The 23,430-nt window shown below is 42.6% G+C and overlaps 1 protein-coding gene across 3 annotated transcripts in view; it reads right to left on the bottom strand.

Moving 5' to 3' along the window:
- The window catches only part of ARHGAP10 (Rho GTPase activating protein 10), a 322,621-nt gene that overhangs the window by 29,162 nt on the left and 270,029 nt on the right, over positions 1-23,430 (bottom strand). For all 3 annotated transcript variants that reach the window (XM_040967286.1, XM_040967288.1, XM_040967287.1), the window contains one exon: positions 3,767-3,926. In XM_040967286.1, the coding sequence (XP_040823220.1) occupies positions 3,767-3,926 (160 nt within the window). The remainder of the gene's footprint in view (positions 1-3,766; positions 3,927-23,430) is intronic.

The raw sequence follows: 23,430 nt of genomic DNA, 5'->3' as shown, positions 1-23,430 counted from the left end.
ACCTGGTTCCATCAATAAAGTGAAAAATTGCTCAGAGGAAACTATTTGATTGGAGGGATAATGACTTTGGAACATTTGAAATTCCTTGACCTATGATATAATGTCCTCTAAGGAGACTGAGTTAGCAATTCTTCACTGACAGTGAAGTCACCCACCTCCTTGCCTTGTGTGCAGGTAAGTAATAGCTCCAGATGGATTGGCTGCAAGGAGCAATACCCACAAGCCAAAAACAGCAGCAGAAACCTAGTTCAGCCACATTATTTTCCACCTGCCAGAGGCCACAGCTGTTTTTGCCCATTGCCTACATCAGAAGCACAGCTGCTACAGGCTTCCTCTGCAAATCTTCACATGGCTAAGGTTATGTCATCTGTGTACACAAGAGTTACAGGGGTCCTCTGAAGCTGCCACGCATGTTTGGACTTCATTCCTCAGGTCCTGAGACAGGAAAGTCTACTCTTTGTCCTGGAACAGAGCCAGTCGTGGCAGTTAAAGACCAGGCAGTAACAGCAATTCCTTCTTTTCAGAACACCAAGTGGAGTAGAAATAACCCCAGAGCAACTATGCTTAAAGGCATCTTGAGTGAGTGTTTGGTCTTGTGGTTATCACCACTTGAAACATCCACATCTTCTATTGGAGTGCATGGATTCAAGTCCCAGTTCTGTTCTCTATTCTCTCCCATTAAGGTACACCTTAGTGGCAACACCTGGTGGCTGCAGTACTAGAGCCCATGAGGTAGACCCAGACTGAGTTCTGGACTCCTGCTTCACCCTGAGCCCCAGCTACTGTAAGCATTGAGGGTGTGAACTGGCAGGTGAGCACTCTCACTCTCCCTCCATCTCTGCATTTTTAAAGGGGAATCTCAGCCAACATTTGGTAGAACCTTCTATATTCAGTGTGATACAGTTGGTAAACAGAGATGAAGGGGAAGACAGGAAGAGAATGCATATACCCAAAGCAAAATGAAAAGGGTGAGATGAATTCTATACCATTCCTAAAGAAAGCTTTTCATCACCATTTGTAAGGAAAAAAGGACAGATCAGAAGTCAAATCTACCCACTTAAGAGAACTTCCATGATAAACGGAAAGAAATGGGATTTCCATAAATGCATACTTAAAATGGGAATATTTATTAGTAACTATTTAATGTGAATATTACACCCAAAAGTTCACAATATAAGATATAATTCTTATCATTCAAACTTCATGACCTATCAGGTTAAGGGAAAGACTAGATATAGTGGATATACAGATACCCACACCACAGGAAGATCAAACGCTAGCAAAAAACCAAACTAATATTTGAAGGAAATATTCTCTGAATGCCCAATAATGAGTATTAGCAGATCAAGGTATTACTTAAAGAGTCCTGCAGATGAGAGGATATCAGGGGAAGAGATTCTGGAAGTGAAGGTTAAATCAAACCCTGAAAATGGGTCGGGACTGTCTCAAGTCAAAAAGGTGCTGAGTTTTTTCGTAGGCAGAGGGAATGGGAATGTGCAGGAGACATTCCAGCAGACACCACCTAGAATAGCGTATAGGGAGTGAAAGGCCTGCCCTAATTAGCTTCCCTCCCAGGAAGCTGTATATGATCAACATGCTCCCAGCACCATGGGGAGAGGATCCCTTTGCCTTAGGGCTCCTGCCAGTAACCTGGGAACCTTTGAGAAATGGCAACATTCAGGCTCCTTCGTAGACCTACTAAATCCTAAACTCAGCTGAAGCACCATAGAGTAGGTTTAGGGGAGGCTCAGAGTTGACTCTGGCCTGTATCCAAGTTTGGGGACCACTACAAACTTTCCAGCATGGTTAAGAAACGCAGAATGCTGCACCTCAAGAGGAAATGCTTCAGAAGACACATGAGAAACATGTTAGACATTTATGTATTTCATCCATTGCATCTGTTAAAAAGGTACATTCTTCAAGTAGGAGAAATTCTACATTGCAACAAAAACCTGTCCAGGCTTGTTTCAACTCCTTTCCCTGCCCTGCCCCTCCCCTTTTGGCCCCTCAAGGTTAGAGTGCTTTCCATGACATTTTACAATTGTATGAATAGGAAGCTGGAGAATTCACTCCTCATTTGATTTATGACCAAAAATATCAAGCTCTTCTTGTTTCAGGCCTGGACGTGTTAGGAACTGAGCACGGGCTATACTCTGGCTCATAATGTCACTTTCCATCAAAGCCACTATGGAAGAAAGATTACTGACTCAACCGCTCTCCATGGACTGGGGCGCATCAGCTAGGACTGGCAGTGCTTCCTTTTTAAAACCCCAAATACCCTTTTGATGACCTCATAGCAACTTTGGGGAGAGGTGCTTAGCCCAGCAGTTAAAAAGATGTCTCATATGCCATGGTCCCATTTCCTAGCACCTATGTTCAACACCCATGTCTGACTCCTGGCTCCAGCGTTAACACTGACCCACTGTACACAGGACCTCCTGCCTGTGCAGCCCATGGCCCTGATCCAACTCTGACCCTCAGGGACACATGGGAAAGGAAGCCAGTGCAGACACAGGGAGACAGTGGTGATGGTTCAAGTGGCTGGGTCCCTGTCATCCATACAGCAATCTGAATTACTTACAACTTAAGTCTGTAAACAATATTCAGTGTGTTAAATAAATATGAGAGCTCTTCAAAAGTTCATTGAAAATGAATGCTATGGGGGGGAAATGTGGTTAATTTTTAACTGTTTTTAATTTTCCAAGAACTTTCTACGATAATCACATGTGATAATTGTACAGGGGAAAAAATCATCTGGAGAATGTTTTTCCATGTAAGACCTTTCATTTTGGTTTGGAATCAGGTTGTTAGAGCCCTCAGGTCACCCCCAAATTTTTACATGCCCAATTTCTTCCAGCCTTTCTTAATATTTAATAAGTTCATAATGATTTCATGTGAATCCAGCTGTAACTATAAAAAGCCAAGAAATGTGAAGAACCCTTTCCAATCCATTTTAAAGTCCTAAGAATGCCCATCTAGGATCACATGGCATCATTATCTATAATTTATTTTCAGCAACTCTGATTTAAAAAAATATATTACCCTCTGGGTAAATTATAAATGTATTTCTGGATGTAATTTGATTGACTAATCAAGTAAGGCCTTGTAATTAATAGTGAAGTTGTTTTTCTCTCTCCTCTGAGTATTTGTTTTGAAATTCAATGCCTTTCAGAGGCCACACATCACCCCTTCTTCATTGACCTGACAGCCTCACACCACACAGCAAGGAAAACCCTCACACAGTAAGCACAGGGTGCTATGGCACATTGGAATCATTTGTCCTATTACACCTGAGCTGACCCACACATATCTGGCATGAAAGCAAACCATGAGGAAAAGCTGGGTACATCACCCATCAGACATCTATTACTCAGGATGCTCCAGAGGAAACAGAGCAAAATGCCAGCACAGCACTGCCCAACATTCATACAGCCCAAATATCACCCAACAAACAGCTCGGAGAGCCTGGCCATCACCACTGTGTCAGCACTCTTGAATCTCTAAAAGCTCAGAGAATGATGAGGCACTAACACAGTTCCTCTGCACAGCCCCCAACAGTCGCAAACTGAACTCAGAGCAGATGTGAAGAAGCATTCCATCACCCCTTCCCCACTGAGAACACAGAGACGCCATTAAAGATCTGTTCTAGGGCACCTCTGCTGGTTAGCAGAACAAGGGTGCTCGTATCAGAGGGCTTTGGTGCCCAGTGAACACATCAACTTTGAAGCCAGCTTGACCTCAGCACCAAACTGAAGCAGCTACTTACACAGGGGATGCCCAGTCCGCACAGCTCCCTCCGTCTGCTAGGAGGTGGTTTTTTTCTGGGGTAGAAGGCCCAGGCACAGAGGTCGTGGTGGGAGATGTGGAGCAAAGCGAGTCCACCGCACTGGTCAGGGCCTCCTCCTTGGGAGAGGTAGGACTGTCACCTAAAGAGAACAAAAAGCAGTGAATGTCAGTGAAGTACTCAGCAAAGAAAACAACTCTATCCATGACACGCAACCACTTGGTTAGTCAACCCAATTATATTCAAAATTAATTTATAATTCAGCCTGAGAGTATTTGGATGCCATATCTTTAAGGTTTGATTTTCTTCTTCTATTTTTTTTTTTTTTTGAGGTTTACTTCATTGTTACTTGAAAGCAGAATTAGAGAGAGAAAGAGATCTTCCATCTGCTGGTTTATTCTCCAAATGGCCACAATAGCTGGAACTGGGCCTATCCGAAGCCAGGAGCTTCCTCCAGTTCTCCCACATGGCTACAGGGGACCAAGGACTTCAGCCATCCTCTGCTGCTTTCCCAGGATACAAGTAAGGAAGTGGCTATGAGGTAGAGCAGCAGGGATTCAAATCGGCACCCATAAGGGATGCCAGTGCCACAAGCAGAAGTTGGCTTATCATGCCATGGCACCAGTCTCCTAATTTTTACTGAGGATAGTTAAAACAAACCACAGATAACAACTGTGTTTTCCCCACAAAGATATAATGATCAACATCAGATCAAATGGAAGGGGAAGTCTTAAGAGTGACCTTCTAATCTTCCCCTTTAACAACAGCATTAAGAGCAGCTCAGAGCAGGGAAAGACCTCTCACCTTCTAGTCCATTGTTGGTTCTTTATGCACTAAAGTCAGTGTTCGGAGCTGATCAACTATATGACATGAAAACAGGCCCTGTCTTCTCAGCTGGCATCCTGTAAGCATTATTTCCTCTTTTTAAGGATTTACTTGAAAGTCAGAGTGATGGGGCATGACAGGGCAGTAGGTTGGGTAAGAAAGAAAGAAATATATCTACTAAACCTAACTCACTCTCCAAATGGCTGCACCAGCCAGGGCTGAACTAGGTTAAAGTCAGGAACCTGTAATTCCATCAGGGTCTCACATGGTTGGCAGGCACTAAGGCACTTGGGGGACGTGTTCTGCTGCTTTGCCGGTGCATAAGCAGAGAGCTAGCCAGGAATGGAGCAGCCAGGACTCAAACTGGGAGCCATGTGAGCGTTCAGTGCCACAGGTGACAACATAACCCACTGCACCACAATGCCAGCCCCTGGAATTACAATTTCCAACAGCCCAGCATAATACAATCCTAATAACAGGAAACTTTCTTTTTCCCTATGGACAATTAGGAAGGAAGTTTAGAAAGGCCCCTATCGTGACTACAGACAATGAATTCAAGCCAGAATAAAAAGGCATTTCCTAAACAATTCGCAGGATTTGTGTATTAACAGCAGATGACCGTATCACATATGTTCAATGTCATTTGTACACATACGGAATCATATATAAAACACCAAAGACTGTAAAGAGAGCTCCTGGGAGTGGCTGTTTCCTCAGGTGGACACCTTGCTTCCCTGGTTTCCCCGACACCATAAAACACACTTCAACGGCACCCATCAGAGCTTGGCCCTTCACCCAAACCCACGGCCCTCGTTAAACATTAACTTTTCCAAGGTGTCCTGCAGGAGCCAGCCTTGATTTTACAAGGGATGAGTCACAACGGTTGCTCTAGTACCTGCCACAAAAAGCAAAGGACAGCATAACTCGGAGCCCCCCAGCCCCAGCCCCCCACAGCTTCTGGCTAATGGAGTCTTTCCTCAGCCTTGACCTTAGGTCCTCAAGACAGGGATCTCAGGGACTCCAGAAACAGAGACCTTCCTCTAAGGCAGCCATCTCACAAGGATGTCAACTCTCCTGACACGGAAGCCCAGACAAAGTCCTAGGCTCTGAACTGAGCAGATCTCCGAGAGGCTGACCTTGAAAATCCATTGTACAAAATTATTCTTATTTGTGCCCTGACTCCATTCACAATTGGAAAAGAAGATCTACAGAAGCAGGATTCTAGGGAGCAGGAGATGGAGGCTAGCTGGAGGCTAGGGCTGAAGAGAAGAATGTTTATGGGTGTCACGAGGAGAGAAGCACTAAGATGGCTTTGTGCATAAGATTCTGAGTCCTTTCTTTCAGTGCCCTGCATGAAAGTAAGGGCAATACGGCACAGAAAGAGGAAAGCCCGCTGCCCCACAGACAGGTCCTCCCCCTGGTCTAAACCTTCCTGTAAGCCGTACACTGCTCACATCCACAAACGCACAGCGTGGGACACTGGGCGCCTGCTCCTGTCGTGAAGTCACTTTTTCCACAGCCTTTCACCATCAGAGCCTGTAGCTAATTGGAGAAACTCGGCTCTGATAGAAGGGCCAATTTTCAGGCCAATGAACCAAAACCCACTGTTAGACCACAGCTATGGCTTTCTTTTGATTTGTTTCCTTTCTGGGATACAGTCCATATTGGAACAAAGGCTGCTTGCTTCTTTCCTTGTGCCTGGAAAGCTCAACTCCATCCACTTCTGCTTTGCAAAGGAGCCCAAGGGTGGGCATGGAGACGCTGTAGCTCCGCCTTTCCCAAGCCCCTTCCGGGGTTCCCTTATCGTTCCTGAGCAAGACTCCCTTCAAAAGCCAGAACATACCCATGGGATCCCAGCAAGGATCTCCAAGAGAGTAGGCCCTAAGCAGGGACCTGTGGGACAGCTACCAATTCCAAGCTCAGCCAGCAGCAACAAAACGCTAGCAGTTCCAAAGCAGGGCAGCCTTAACATGAGTTGAGCATAAGTCTATCCTGGCTCAAAAAGCCTACATTACAGTCCTTAGTTTTCCAAGGCTGTTTTCCCAGACTGCAGTGCAGGCTGTGCATGACAAGGCAAAAGCAGAGGTTGCCAGTCTGGTACCAGCCTACTCCCTGACTCATTTCAACTGGGAGAATGAAACCTGTTCATGAGAAGTGACTCTGGGACACTTGAGACGCAAGCTCTAAAGTTACCTTTCAAAGCCATCTAAGATGTTGTCACAACCAGTACAGCTCATTTTCGCCACCACTAATCCCTTTCCCAGGCAGACTGACACAGCACCAACTGTCATTCAACATATTAAATCACATTCTATGAACAGAATTCGCTCTGCTGTCTACCTGCCAACAGGGGCCATCTGAACCCTCAAGGGAAAGTAGCCACGCAGAGAGGAAGCGAATGTTTGCAGAATGACCAAACGAAAAGATGCCTCATCTGACAACTCAAGTGCGCAAAAGTTCTTTTCTCCTTTGCTGTTTAGGAATGAGCCTATCTGCTTGAGACGCCCACTGAATTCAAGCGACAAAGACAATCATTAACATTATATGCATAACATTCCATATTTATAGTCGTTTCTGAAACTTCAGCTCACGCAAACACAAATTACCACTTTCTAACAGATATAAATACAGTAACATTTCTAAGAAGTGTCCTATGCTCAATGATGTTGGGGATAAACATTGCAAATCCTACAGCATTAAAATATACCTCAGCATTAAATGCAGATACTCATTTTTACCCAACAGATAAATCACCATGGGGAAAAGACAGTGTGTTAAGGGAATGCAGAGACAAGATATTCTACTACAGACTGATCCAAGGTCAAAACCCATCAAAAAATGAGCTGCCATGGGGTTAACATTGTGGCGCAGTAGGTTAAGCCACTACTTATGATGCTGACAATCCAAGAGAGCACTGGTTAAGTCTCAGCTGCTCCATTCTTTGTTATTTTTTTTAAAGATTTATTTATTTTTATTGGAAAGTTTTTTTTAAAGATTTATTTATTTTTATTGGAAAGTTTTTTTTAAAGATTTATTTATTTTTATTGGAAAGACAGATATACAGAGAAGAGGAGAGACAGAGAGGAAGATCTCTGTCCGATGGTTCACTCCCCAAGTGGCTACAATAGCTGGAGCTGAGCCAATCCGAAGTCAGGAGCAATGAACTTCTTCCAGGTCTCTGACATGGGTGAAGGGTCCCAAGGCTTTGGGCTGTCCTCAACTGCTTTCCCAGGCCACAAGCAGGGAGCTGGATGGGAAGCAGGACCGCTGGGATTAGAATCAGTGACCATATGGAATCCCGGCTCGTTCAAGGCAAAGACTTTAACCAACTATGCGATTGCGCCGGGCCCAGCTGCTCCATTCTTTTTTTTTTTTAATTTTAAAAAAAATTTTGATTGGAAAGGCGGATATACAGAGAGGAGAGACAGAGAGGAAGATCTTCCGTCTGATGATTCACTCCCCAAGTGAACACAATGGCCGATGCTATGCTGATCCGAAGCCAGGAGTCTCTTCCAGGTCTTCCACACGGGTGAAGGGTCCCAAAGCTTTGGGCCGTCCTTGACTGCTTTCCCAGGCCACAGGCAGGGAGCCGGATGGGAAGCAGGGCCACCGGGATAGAACCGGGGCCCATATGGGATCCTGGGCGTGCCTGGCAAGGACCTTAACCACTTGCGCCACTGCGCCGGGCCCAGCTGCTCCATTCTTAATCCAGCTCCCTCCAGTGGCCTAGGACAGCAGCAGATGATGGCACAAGTATTAGGGTCCCTGCCACCCACATCAGGTTCCAGGCTTCTGGTTTGACCTGGCCAAGCCTTAGGTGTGATAGTCATTTGTGGAGTGAATTAGTGAATATAAGATCTTTTACTCTTTTTCTGTGACTTTTTCTAAACAAATCTAAAACAAAATTTAAAAAACATAAAAATGAACTACCATTGTCTCAGAACTTAATCCTCTCCCACTGTATTAAGCAACTACCAAATCACCTTTCCTGATTCTTTCTTTCCCTCCTCCCATCTCTAAGTTGCAATTGATTTTGCATTACACAATCACACAGTGTTGTCACGCCCGATTTCCTTTCCTGACCCATTACAGGTTTTCTAAGCACACAGAGCATGTCTCAGTCTGGCTAACTCTCCAGGAGCTCAGTGCCGTGCCAGGACAGCAGGAGTCTTTAAGCCACACTATGGCTTCCTCAACTCAACAATACCTGGGGATGGAAAGCCATCACCTCTAGAAATGGAGAAGGGAGAAAATCTATCAACCTCCAAATATTTACACCAAATCTGCATACAGCTTCCAGCTCTCACCTGCCACCCCCCACCCCACCCCCAGCCCCATTTTCTCAAGCCAGAAGATCTCTAATCCTTTTAATTCACTGAGGGGTATTTTCTGGGCCTTCCCCTCATGCACCAGGCACACCACGTCACAGAAGCAAAGATTCTCAGTCCCTTATCTGAAAGGGGCTCACAGCGTAAAACAAAAATAGGTGGAGACAAGCACAGCATACAGCGGCATTTGCTACAAGATGATCGTATCAAGGAGCTCTGAGAGCCACAATAAGGAGGCGCCAAGGACAGGCAGAAGGCAAGCAACAAGCACAGGAAGAAATTATTGACAGAATTTCAAGGAAACAACCCCTGGCAGAGAAAACATCAGGGCTGAAGGACTAGAAACGGTGGACGTAACAGCCCACATAACTGGTTTTGGCTGGAAGACAGGGTCAAAGACAGAAGGCAGGTGCCTGGGGTAGGGTAAAGAGTACTGTGTGTAACACTGATATATATGAATTTATCCTGCAGGAACTGGGAAGTTATTACAGGGATTAAATGGCTGAGTAATATGATCTCAAGATTGGAGTCAATACACATTTGGCTATTACAGGCACTACAACTCAGTGAATAAAGGTGAAGGGTGAGAAAGAGATGAACGGTAACTCTCTAACTCTCGAGGACAGAAAGGCAAAGGCGGGTAAGAGTTCACTCTTTTTAGTATGATTTCAAATCTTCTGCAGATAAACAAGTGTTTATTTTCATGACAGGTGAAAACAATCTCAGATTGCAGCAAAAAATAAGTGCAAGAACAACAAACAAAAGCTCAATCAAACACAGGAGACATACAGATTTTAATTGTAGTACATTTTAAGCTTTTAGTAATCTATTTTTGGGGTGGAAAGGGTTCGGTTGCTGCCAAGATGGTTACTCCATCTACCTCCTGGTCATTCCATTTGAATTGATCTTTCATAGTGCTGAAAGGAATCCAGTTCATTTCTTTCTTCTTTCTCTTCCCTGACCACGTGTTTCCTAACAGTTAAGAAGATGGTTCCCTCTGACTCCCCTTCCTGCTGTTCTTTCCCTCAACCTACAAAGTTTGGGTGAGGAGGGAAACCAGAGGGTCTAGGTCATTCTGGTCCTACAGCAACAGAGCCACCCCCTGTCCCCTGTTCTGCAGCATCTGGCTTTCATATTAGCAGAGTAAGGAAGAAAAGGAGAAGGCAAAAAAGGGGGAAGAAAAAAGTTTCACAGTTAGAGTCGCTTGTCTGGAGAGCTGCAGAGTGTTACAGTGGGCTGCCCGAGTATACAAATGCACTTCTGGTCAGTATGCCCTATCAAGAACATAACAGGCAACTTACAGACAACAGACTGGAATCAGAACTAGACATTAGCAAAACTTTAAAGACGTACAGGGGGAAATCAAGAGCGACCCTGACAACCTCTTAACAGGAGGTCATGTGCCCAGAGCAAGGGGGTGCACAGAGTGGAGCAGGGGGACAGGAGGAGGCTTGTATCCCAACCCTGGAGACTCCCGGATCGCCACCAAGGACTAGCAGCATGCGCACCAAAGACTATATCCCAACAGCCAAGGAGACCACGGGGAATTGAAGTGCCTTTGGACACTAAGAACTCTGAGGTTATCCACTCCCGACTGAATCTCCAACATGAGATGAAAGAAGCCTAAATCCTACCCCACAGGAGCCAATGTCATCAGAACAGCCAGGAGCCCTGAGCGGTCCTCAGAAACAGAAGAACAGTACACTTCCTTCGGGATTCAGGAGAGGAGTTTTTCTGGTCCTTACTTAGTTCCAACTTAGGATCCCCACCCTCTCTTGCAGTGACCATCAGGGCCGTTCTGAAGCCCACCCCTCCCCACCCCAAATGGATTGGATAGACAGAGAAAAAGGAAAACTTAATGCCAGACAGGAAACGGTTAGCCTGGACTCACATATACCTTACTAGGTAGGACATGAACATAAGTTACTCCTCACTAGTGTATTGAAGATTTCTCTGCACACCCCTCCTAAAACTGCTGTGCACTTCAACTGTTGACATATGCCTTGTTGGAGTTATAAGCCAACATGGACTATCCCCAAATCCACCAAGTTCAGTAAAAATTATGCTTCAACACTATAAACTGCTAAATACAAAAGGGAAAATAGACACAAGACAGCTGAATAGTACCCTATAGCCTTTTAAGGTGTATAGCAGCCAGTTGTGTACAAACTAAAATTGAAATGTCAATGAAATAATCACAGGATATGGTTAAGAACTTGCATTTTTTAATATATTGGTCACTTAATACCACGTCATTTAACTCCATAAGGTTGTAAACAGTTGTTGATGTTATGTTATGGTTTTTAATTGGTCGGGATGACATTCTGCCAGCTCTGCCTTCAGACCAGAGATGGTCTCCCCAAGGAACTGTTAAACTTATTGGACAATAAGATGCTGGACATTATGCAAAGTATATGCTTGCAATGAAAGAATGAGGATTGGATTTGAACTGTTATACTGCAACTAGGTGGAGAAATCCACCATGGAGGTGGGTACGGGGAGGGGCTGGGGGAATCCCAGAGCCTATGAAACTGTGTTATAAAATCCAATGTAATAAAAACATGCACTTCTGCTCAGAATAGCCTTTAATGCTTCTTCCTATCCAACAGCAAACCACTAGGCTCAAAGCTTAGTTTACTGAGAGCAAAGTAACCACACGCCAAGACAATAACATGCCCATGCTAAGTCGGGTCAGAAGATTCCAGTCAAACTGGCAATGATATTTTCAGAGAAACCTCCTCCTCCTCTATCTGCCCAACACCAACACCAAAAAAATGACAAGATATCATTTGACAAAAAGGAAATAACTCTACTCACACATTTATTACATGTCTCTGTGGCACAGAGGCCAACATGCAGAAACCAATGGGAATACAAGTTAATGGTTCCACAATCCACAGACCCTAGAAGTAGCCAGTCTCCTATATCTTACCAGATATACCCCAGCACCAGGCATGAGACTGAACCAAGCTGCCCATGTGCACAGGGCCTCAAAGCTCCACACAGTACTCAGAGGCCAAAAATCTATGACCATTTCTCCAACTTACCAGAGGCACTGGAAATAGTGACCCACTCGGTCAAATGAAAGCAACTTTAAACACTGGTCTACAGGGCTTAAGAATGCCAGAAGGACAAAAAAAAAAATCCTGTACCTGAGATACATTATGGTTAACGTTGAAAGTATTAAATGCAGGCATGCACATTTACACATTATGATTACATCAGTTACGGCATCCATGTCCCATACCAGAGTGTCTGGGTTCAACACCAGATCTGGATCCTGACTCCAGCTTCCCACTAATGAAAACACTGGGAAGCACCTTAGATACCTTGGTTGTATCACCCGTGTAGGAGATCTGGACTGCAATCCCAGCTCCCAGGTTTGGCCCCTACCCAGCCTCCAGCTGTTCTGAAATTTGATGACTCAGTAAGAGACATCTTGCTCTATCCACCTTTAAAATAATACATTTGTGGGTCAGCAGCACGGTGCCAGCATCCCATATGGGTGGTTCAAGTCTAAATTGTTCTACTTCCAATCCAACTCCCTTCAAATGTACCTGGAAAAGCAGCAGAGGATGGACCAAGTTCTTGGGCCCCTGCACCAACGTGGAAGACCTAGAAGAAGCTCCTGGCATGAGACCAGCTCAGCTCCAGCCACAACAACCATTACAGAGTAAAGCACTGGTTGTAAATCTCTTTCTCTGTTCTCCCCTCTGTAAATCTGCCTTTCAAATAAAGTAAATCTTTAAAAAACAATACATATATGTATATACATATGCACATGGATATATACATGTGTATTTATACAAATATGCATTTGAATCAATACAAAAAAATAGACATATAATACCAAAAAATCCAGATAAAGCAGATCATATAAAAAGGAATATGACTCAGACTTACAGGCTTCTGAACAGCAACACTAAGAATAGAATAAGTTGAAGCAATTAAAAAATATATAGTAAAGAGCAGTATATTCAAACTACCATTCAAATGCGAGCAAATAACAAAAACATCATCACATTGAAAACCCTCAAAGGTTTCCCATCCAAAGAACTAGAGTGACAATATTTACTCTCAGTTACAATCCGCAAGTATGCAAATGAAAGCAGAAACAGCATATCCAACTAACACAGTTTGTCTATTGTTGACAAAGAAAATCTAGGACAAAGTGGGGGAAAAACTAACCAAAACAATCCAGAATCAAAATTTTAGAAAATAATAAAAGGCTAGGGGAGGGAGCCAGAGAAGTTGTGAGTTCGATAGTTCTCTTACTGAGGTTTGAACGGGCAAATACAATTAAATTTTAGAACTCAACAGATAAGACAGACTCTAACACTTGAAATAAAAGAAACCATTTCAGGAACAAATAACACAAAAACGTATTATTGAGAACAAAAGGAGGTCAGTTTTTCCTAAAGAGGCAGCAGGAGAAAATGGAAAAAGTATAAAACTCCCTAAATGAATAATACAAGAAGGCAGAAGTTCTAACATGACGGCAATTACAATATAAAATGGATTATATTTACCAATTAAGACACAATGACTTGGTAGAAATATTTTTAAATCCAGTAATATGTTAGCTACAAAAGACAAAGAAGTTGAAAAATAAAGCGAATATAAATTATGAAGCAAAACAAAGGTAACTAATTATCATACTAAAATACATGAGGGTCATTTAAAACTGACAAAAGGAGAGGATAGCTGAGGGGGCAGGCTGCACCTAATGAGCAGCCTCAAGCAGCAAATGACAGAACTGCAAGGAAAAAAAGAAAAAGTAACAATTACAGTTAAGGATTTCACCATACTCCTCTCAGACACTGACACGGACACCACGCAGACAACAATAACAAAAAATGGAGATATCTGTGACCAACCACATAGAATGCACTGTTACATGCATACACATACAATGCATCATAATTAAGGGGATATATATTCTTACCAAAGATACGTTTTTTTAATTTATTTGGTTTCAGCAGAGCAGGGGAGTGGTAAAGGGCAAGAGTAGACAACATAAACAACTACCAGCTCCTTCACCCATCCAAGAACCCACAACAGCTATGGCTGGGTCACTGGGTACCAGGAACCCAAACTCCTGAACCCGCCCCAGGAAGCTCCGTCAAAGAGCCAAAGCCAGGAACCAAACCCCAATACCACAAAATGGGACCAGCCACCTTAAGTCAAGTTAACAATCAGGCTAAATGCCTACTCCAAGAACATACATTTCTTTTAAAAAAAAAGCTACAAAATGTGCAAAAACCACATTATGGAGTAGTGGGTAAAGCTGTAGTGTATAGATCCCATATGGGCATTGGTTCACATCAGGCCACTCCACTTGGTATCCAGCTCCCTGCCAATGTCCCAGGAAAGCACGGAAGATCGCCCTAGTGCCCACGTGGGAGACTTAAATGAAGCTCTTGGCTCCCAGTCTTGGCCTGGCTCAGAGCTGGCCATGTGGCCACTTGGGGAGTCAATCAGCAGATAAAAGATATTTTTATTTCTCTCTCTCTCTCTCTCTCTCTCTCTCTCTCTCTTTCTCCTTCTCTCCCATTCTGTCTCCTTTCTGTAATTCTGACTTTGAAATAAATAATGTTTATTTAGTAATTCCAAAACATGAATATTATGCAAATTCTATTCTCAGACATAAACTGCAGAATTTCTATTTAATGACTCAAAGAATCTGTTTTATGATTTCCATGTATTGATAAGTAGGGTTACAAAGAAAATCCTAATGGAAAACAGAAATGTTTAAGTCAATGATAGGGCCCGGCGATGTGGCCTAGTGGCTAAAGTCCTCACTTTGAACGCCCCAGGATCCCATATGGGCACCGGTTCTAATCCTAGCAGCTCCACTTTCCATCCAGCTCCCTGCTTGTGGCCTGGGAAAGCAGTCGAGGCTGGCCCAAAGCTTGGGGACCCTGCACCCGTGTGGGATACCCGGAAGAAGTTCCTGCCTCCTGGCTCCGGATCGGCATAGCATCGGCCGTTGTGCTCACTTGGGGAGTGAATCATCGGACGGAAGATCTTCCTCTCTGTCTCCCCGCCTCTCTGTATATCTGACTTTCCAATAAATAAATAAATATTTTTAAAAAGTCAATGATGATGTCATTATGAAAATAGTGAGAGCAAAAAACAAAGGAGAACCGTGAAACTTTAAAACATTAGGAAACAAGCAACGTTCAGAATATTTTCATGCCAAATTGAAACAATTTTCCTGAATATTGACAGTCAAGGAAAGCCATTAGTTATCACAAGTGCTTAAATATTCAAGTGAAATTCCAATGTGAAATCTAAATGTAATCAAAACTTACTAAAATACACTTGATCTTTTATTTATTTTTGCATATTCATTAATTACCCTAAACTGTAATTTACACACAAGTTATGTTCCTCATGCAGTGAAAACTAATACTTTTACCTATGACTTACATTATTCATGTTTTGGTAAACAGAAGTTTCTTGCGTTAAAAAAATCTGCAAGATCACTGTGGCAATCAAAGAGAAAATGCAATCTGACATATTAAAACTCACTCTAAAAATGGTGAAATTCCAAGCCTGAATAACATTTTGCTTTAACCAATATTAGGAATCTTCTCAGCAGCAGGGGACAAGTAAAGCCCCTTTAGCTATCACAAGCCTCATGTCCCCCACCCCAGGGCCTGGAATCCTCGTCCTGTTGTCCCACTTCTTCTCTTTTAGAAGGCTGCTCAGTGAGACACAGGCAGTAAGCTCTGCTGCTCTGCACGGCAGAGCAATTACACATAAGGATAACGCACAGTGTATTTTAGAACAGCCAGAAGACAGGGATATTGAATATTTTTTACCACATAGAAGTAACACATAGTTAAGGAGAAAAACATGCCTTCCCTGATTTAAACACTATACAACATTTTGGATCAAACATCAAATGGGACTGCTTACATACACAAAATTTTACATGTCAATTTGGTTTTCTTTTTGCTTTTTTTAACATAGGGCTACCCAATTCACAACCTTCTTTCCTGCTTAGAGTGGCTCAACTTCTTAGACCAACAGATTTATTTGTCATAGTGACGCTGTTCCAATAGAGGCTGAAAGCATCAAGAATTAAGGCACATTTCCAACTCTGACGAGATCTCAAGAGGTAGGGAAGAGAGAAAGAATCAATATCCTGGAGGAAGAAGTCCTGGTGACAGAAAGAGCAACATCGCAGGGAGTGAGTTCATGGAAAGAGGCTCCAACCAGAGCTGATGAGGAATACTGCACTAAGGGAAGAGCTGTGTGTTCCAACGTTTTCTTTTGGCATTTTAAAACTGCTGTTGTTATTTTCCATGATAGGGTTTTGTAGGTATAGGGATTCCCAACCCATGCCAACAATCCTGTTTTTACTAACTTACATAAGTACGTTTAAAATGTGAGCTTTGCCATATTACCAAAAGCAATATATGCATCCAATATGAATCCAATCAAAAAACCAAGAACATTCTTCACAGAGGTGGAAAAAATGATACAAAGGTTCATCTTTAAACAGAAAAAACACGAATAGCCAGAAACATCCTGAAGAATAAGAACCTAGTGGGAAGGATCACAATCCCAGACCTTCAGACATACCATACGGCAGTAATAATCAAAACAGCCTGGTATTGGCACAGGAACAGAGAGGAAGACCAATGGAATAGAACAGAAACGCCACAAGGGAAACCACACATGTAAAGCCACATAATCTTTGACAAGAAGACAGAAAACAATCCAGGGAAAAAGGAAGGTCTCTTCATTAAATGATGTCGGGACAATTGATTAATAGCCTGAGGAAACAAGAAATAATATCTATACCTTTCACCATACAAAAAGATAAAATCTAAGTGGATAACAGATATAAACCTAAACCCAGAAACCATAAAACTTTTGGAAGAAAACATTGGAAATTCTCTGCAAGATACAGGTGTAAGTAATGACTTCCTAGAAAAAAATCATCAAAAGCAAAAAAAGTCAAGAGCAAAATAAACAAATGGTCCCATCAAACTAAGAAGCTTCCACACAGCAAAGGAGACAATCAACAAAGTGAAAAAGCAACAGAATGGGAGAAAATTTCTGCACACTATACAGGAGACAAGGGGCTAATTTCCAGAATATACATGGAACTCCAGAACAACCATGACAACAAAACAAACAAACCAATTAAGAAATCGGCAAGGGAAATGGACCCTTTTCAAAGGAAGAAATCAAAATGGCTAAGAGGCATATAAAAAAATGCTCAAGCTCCCTGGAAATAGGGAAATTCAAATAAAAACATCACTGAGATACCATTTAGCTCCAATAAGAATTGTCCATATACAGAAAACCATCAACAATACTTGCTGGTGAAGATATGGGGAAAAGGGAACACCACCCCACTGCTGGTGGGACCGCAGGCTGGTGCAACCACTATGGAAATCAGTATGTAGAATACTCAGGCAACTGAAAATCCACTTACCATATGACCCAACAATACTGCTTCCAGGAATATATCTAAAAGACCTGTTACATGAGAATGCAACATGTACCCCTATGTTCATAGCAGCACAATCAATAACCACAAAAACACAGAAGCAACCATAATGCCCATTAACAGAGGACTGGATAGGAAAACTATGGTTCATCTATTCTACAGAATATTACTCAAGTATTTTAAAAAAATTATATACATTTGTTTGTGGCCAAATGAGCCCAACTGAAGACCATTATGCTAAGGGAAATGATACGCTAAGGTCAGATATCATGTTTTGTAAGATAATAGGATGTCAAGTATAAAAACTGTCCCTGTGAATTTTATCTTACTGTACTTCCTAGTTGTTTTAACACACATAATAAGATTTTGTGATGTAACCTATTAATCAATAAATCCATGAGAGACCAATTGTTTGTGATCACCTGAGATGGTCAATGTCCCTTTTATCACTGTTATTACTGCTACCCATGGTAATGATGATCAAATCCTTACTGTATTCCCATTAGAGCTACACAGGTCACACCAGCATTTCTTTCTTTTTTGCTTTTTTTAAAGATTTATGTATTTATTTTTATTACAAAGTCAGATATACAGAGAGGAAGAGAGACAGAGAGGAAGATCCTCCGTCCGATGATTCACTCCCCAAGCGATTACAACGGCACTGCGCTGATCCGAAACCGGGAACCCGGAACCTCTTCCAGGTCTCCCACACGGGTGCAGGGGTCCAAAGCTCTAGGCATTCCTCGACTGCCTTCCCAGGCCACAAGCAAGGAGCTTGATGGGAAGTGGGGCTGCCCAGTGCCCATATGAGATCCTGGGGCGTTCAAGGCGAGGACTTCAGCCACTAGGCCACGCCGCCACCGAGCCCACCAGCAGTTATTTTGACAGGAAGATGTTGGACACTCTTTTGCAACACCCTAGTGTCACACTGATACCTTTATTATAAGTTCAATGACACCATGGAGATGAAGATCCACTATTTTTTTTAGAAAGATTTATTTTATTTTTGTTACAAAGTCAGATACACAGAGAGGAGGAGAGAGAGAGAGAGCAAGTGGAGCCACTGGGATTAGAACCGGCACATTCAAGGCAAGGACCTTAGCCACTAGGCCACGCTGCCGGTCCCAATCCACTATTTTTTTCCTCCCAACTTGCGGTGAACTGTATTCAAAGAGGTGCATAATGGAAGCATAGCAGAAATAAATATGTCCATAGGTAGAAACAGAGAAGTATGTCTCCGCACATGCAGAACAAGGATGGACTCACAGAGACATGGCAGACAATCTCCTACATTGTTGGGAGACACTTCAGCGGCAGTAAGATGGACTTGTCAGGGTACACAAAAGTCACCCACCTATTGCAAGACTGGAGGGGAGAACAATGGGAGGGGAGGGAACTTGGGGAGGGAAATGGGAGACCCCAGTGCCTATTAAACTGTGTCATAAAATAAAGATTTTTTAAGTGACCTTTGAACAGAGCAGGATATAGTCATGCCCTACTTTCCACTATGTGGTAAATATGATTATTGCAATAAAATTTCCTAACCACAGCGACCTTTCTTATTAATATTGCCCAGGGTATTTAGAGCCCTAAAAAGGAGACCAGTGCTCTGTAACAGGAACACAGCTACCAAGTGCATTCATAGGTATTCTGACATAATTTTCACTCTGATAAAATAGGAATGGCTATAGCTTCTCATATTAAAAAAATAAACAGTACCTTCAAGCAGGTGCTTCAAAGAGCAGTTAACATGCCACTTAGGAAACTCACATTTCCTATCAGAGAGCCTGGGTTGGATCCCCCACTCTGATCCCTATTCCAGTTTTCTGCTAATGAGTACCCTGGAAGGCAGCAGGTGTAGGCACAGGTAGATCTATTCTTGCCATCGATGTGGGAGACCTGGATTGAGTTTTTGGTCCTGTGCTTCAACCTGACACGACCGCCAGCTGTTGGTACTTGGGTAGTGAACCAGTGAAAGGAAAGATCTCTCTCTTTCTTCCTCTCTCTGAAATAAAATAATCTTTTGAAAGAGTTCCTAGTGCCATAATAAGTAGTCAAAACCCATGTTTTCCATCTCCCAGGTAGCTAAAAGTAAATTGAAAAACAAAGTTGAACAACACATGTAGAGGTGACTGTCATTCATATAAAAACCAGGAGCTGTTGAGTTCTGGCCAACACAATAGATACAATGGAAGCAACAGCTCAATTTTTTTTTTTTACATTTAACTTTTATTGCTATCATTATATGATACAGTTCCATATTCATTATGCCTCCCCAATTCCCTGCCCTTCCAACCTAGTTCCTCTATATCATTATTAACATATAGTTCTTCATACTCAGTCATATGCCCATCATTGCAGACATGGACAATGCCAGAGAGTCCAGCATCCTATTGTCAAGATACAGTAAACAGTTTCATTGCAAGTCCATCTTTATCTAGAAGCAGAAATGCACACCACACTGCATCCTCACATCTGGATGTTAGTCTCCATTTCACAGCTACTGTACATCCCCTCAAATGAAAAGTCATGATACAAAATCAACAATAGAAAGAAAAATAGAAATTTACAATGACATAAAGTTAAATAACATGTTACTAGATATGACAGTCTCCATTACACAGCTACTATACATCCCCTTAAATGAACAGCCACAAAACAAAATCAACATCCAGGAGGAAAAAGAAATTAACAACGCCAAGAAGTTAAATATCATGCTATTAAATGACTAACGTGTAGCTGAAGAAAGGAAAATGAAGAACCTTCTTGCAGAAAATGGTGCTTCTGTATGATCTATGAGTCATTGAATGATTTAAACAGAAGAAAGTTTTGAAGAGATGAAACTAACAGAAAACAACAAAACCCATGCAATATAATTTTCACTGATCTTTGTAGGTGAAATGTGTCCCCTACAGACAATAAACAGATGGGTTTTGTTTTATAATCCAGTCTACTAATCTATGATGTTTGATTGAGCTTTTTACATTCAGGGTTAATATCTATGGGTGGTACTTTGGTCCTGTCATTTTAGGAATGGGTTGTTCATTGGTTTAGTCTTCTGTTGTCATTTTACTGGGATGTTCTTCCCGTTTGCCTTTGGTTTTGGTAGGTGCTGTTCCTCTTCTCTGTCAAGAGAACATCTTGAAGTATCATTTGTAGGGCAGGTTTGGAAGAGGCAAATTCTTTTAACTTTCTTTACTGTGGAAGAATTTAATTTCACTTTCAAAGACAAAAGAAAGCTTTGCTGGGTATGTTATCCTAGGTCAACAACTTTTTTCTTTTAGAATCTGAAATATGTGACTCCATTCTCTTGTAGAGTTTCCTGTGAGAGATCTCCTGTAAGTTTAGTTGGCATTTCCTTTATATGTCAACTGATTTTTTTTCACGTGCACATTTAAGGATCTTTTCCGTATGTTTGACTGAAGAGAGCTTGATGATCATGTGTCTTGGTGAAGATAGCTTTTGATCAGGCTTGTTGGGAGTTCTGTGCTCCTCCTGGATGTTGTTTCCCAATTCTTTCTCTAGATTAGGGAAATTTTCCTTGATTATTTCATTAAATACATTTGCAAACTCAGCTTCTCTTTCTGTACCTTCTGCGACTCCCATAACTCTTATATTTTGCCTCTTTATAGTGTCTTTCAATTCTTGAATACTTTTTTTTGGCCTGATCCAGCCCTGCTTCCAGCTTTTTGTTTGCTTCCCCTGGTGACAGGAGACATCTTCCAATTCTGAGATTCTTTGTTCTGCCTCCCTCATTCTACTTTGGAGACTCTCCACTGTGCTTTTAATTTGCTCTACTGTGTTCTTAATTTCTGATATACCAGCATTCATTTGCTTTATTGCTTCCTTAAATTCTTTGAACTCTTGCATGAGCTTGTCATTTTTTATCAGAATCTTTAAATGAGTCTATGGATTCTGGGTCCCCCATTTTCTCAATGTATTCCTCAGTTAACTCTGACGTTGGCATAGGGTTTTGCTCCTTTGCAGGAGAGTTTTCAGTACTATTCATTGTGCCTTTGTCTCTTCTTTGCTCTTGGTCATTGTACGTCTGGTTAGCAGAGGCTTCTCCTTGGGGCAGGTTTCTAAGCTCTGTCACCCACAGGTCTACAGTTAGATTTTACTTATTGCAGTGGGAACACAACTCTTTCCTTGCAACAACTTGTGCCACTCCCTCCAGCAGGTACAAGATCTGAGTTCCTATGTTAGATTTCCACCGTGGTCTCCACAGCCCCAGCTCCTGGCTCACCACTCTCCACCTCCTGTGATACAGTGTTGAGGCTGTACCATTGTCTCTGCAACCTTTCTCCCACTTCCGGTTCAAGCAGGTCCCAGATTAGAGGGAAATCAGGTGTCCTATGTTTATGTTGTTGGTGGCGCTGATCTTGCCAGAATCTGTTGGACATTAGGTCTGGGTGCCACACGGACCTATTTTAACACGTACAATGCCATAGTTGGTATTACTTTCCTGTGGGCCCCAGTGAGTTCTCACGAGCTCAGCACATGTGCAGTTCACTGTTGTCCCCTGCAGTCCTAAAGCTATTGCCACAATGTACAAATGGCGCCTGACGTACCACCACTAGTAGAGTTCTTGATCTGCTGGCCATCAGATCTGAAGGCTACCCAGACCTGTCTTGGGTGGAACCTGTATAATGCCACATCATTGCAGTTCACTGTGTCAGAAATGAGCTCACTTCCTGCTCAGAGCATACTCTGTCCTTTCCCTATCCCTTTCCTCCTTACTCAAAATGGCACCCAATTCCGCTCTAGAGGGCTGACTGGGCTCTGAAATCCACCCAGTTCTCGCACTGCCTGTCTGGGACCTGCTGCTCTGTCCCTGCTCCTGGTCAAATGAAACGGACCAGCAGGACGGACAGTACTTTGTCAGAGTTCACCTCCCAAGCTCCCAGTGAAAGTCCCTTCCCACCTGGTTGCTGGTGGAGTTCTCAGCTTTGGTGGAGTTTAGATCGCTGTGCTGGAGTATCAGTCACTTGAACACAACACTGCTGTGCCAGCTGCTTTCCTGTGTCTGTCAGTCTCCATGTACCCTTTTGCTTTTGTTCTGTCCTTTCCTATTTCCTGAAATATGTCCTCTCTGCTTCATCCTGATTAAATGTTTTTCTGTCCGTTTAAACATTTCCTTACCCTATTCTGCCATCTTGATTCTCTCCTCTTTAACAGCTCATTTTAAGAGTGACAGATATTAAAGGAATGGTAATCACCCTCTGATCAATGATTGAGTACATGAGCAGAGTCGGGTACACTAAGCACTCCTGTTTCCTAAATATAGTGAAGAGCAATCAAATTTCACTACTCCTCTCCTAAGAAACTAGACATCAAAAAGTTTCACAGCAGGTCACAAAGCATCCCATCCAGTATGAAATTCTGCTTTTAGGAATATCACCCAAGGACACTCTGGTTGCCCATAACCGTAATCCCTTTTCCCGAGGTCTTAAAAGCACAAGGTAATTTAGAAGCTTTGAGTTTTGAGAATGAAACTAAAAGTAAAGTTTACTCCAGTGTAAAATAGCTTTGGAATCCAGGCATAGCTGTTTTTGTTGTTTCCCCACAATATGTATCTGTCATGGACTTTTGCAAGATCCTTCCTTTGCATGAATTACAGAACTTTTTACATCAAAATAACCCTGTCTTTAAATTTTGTTTCTCATGGGATTCTTTTGAAGTAGCCCCATCTGCTTGATTTCCAGCCGCTCAAGACCTCCAGCTTGGTGAAGGAATCTGACATCCAGAACGGCATACACTCACAATTGCTCCAAAAACAGGAATCAATATTTTGCCTAGTATTTTATTTTTGCACCCTTCCCAGCATGAACATTCCCACAATTACTGAGTTTCAGAAAGAGAGGTGTAGCTAGATGCCAGAGGATGAGGAAAGAAGAAAAGGCCACACTCAAACAACACAGAACGACCTGCCTTGCCCATCTGTCACCTAAGACCAACGCAACAGCCCATTTGTTGGCTGTATAAGAAAAACAGACTTTTTCCCCCCACAACATATCCAGATG

Source organism: Ochotona curzoniae, unplaced genomic scaffold (assembly GCF_017591425.1).
Source record: "Ochotona curzoniae isolate NIBS_2020 unplaced genomic scaffold, NIBS_Ocur_1.0 scaffold_4506, whole genome shotgun sequence".
Lineage (NCBI taxonomy): Eukaryota > Metazoa > Chordata > Mammalia > Lagomorpha > Ochotonidae > Ochotona > Ochotona curzoniae.
The sequence above is the reverse complement of the archived record's forward strand: the minus strand, read 5'-3'. Positions and strand labels throughout refer to the sequence as shown.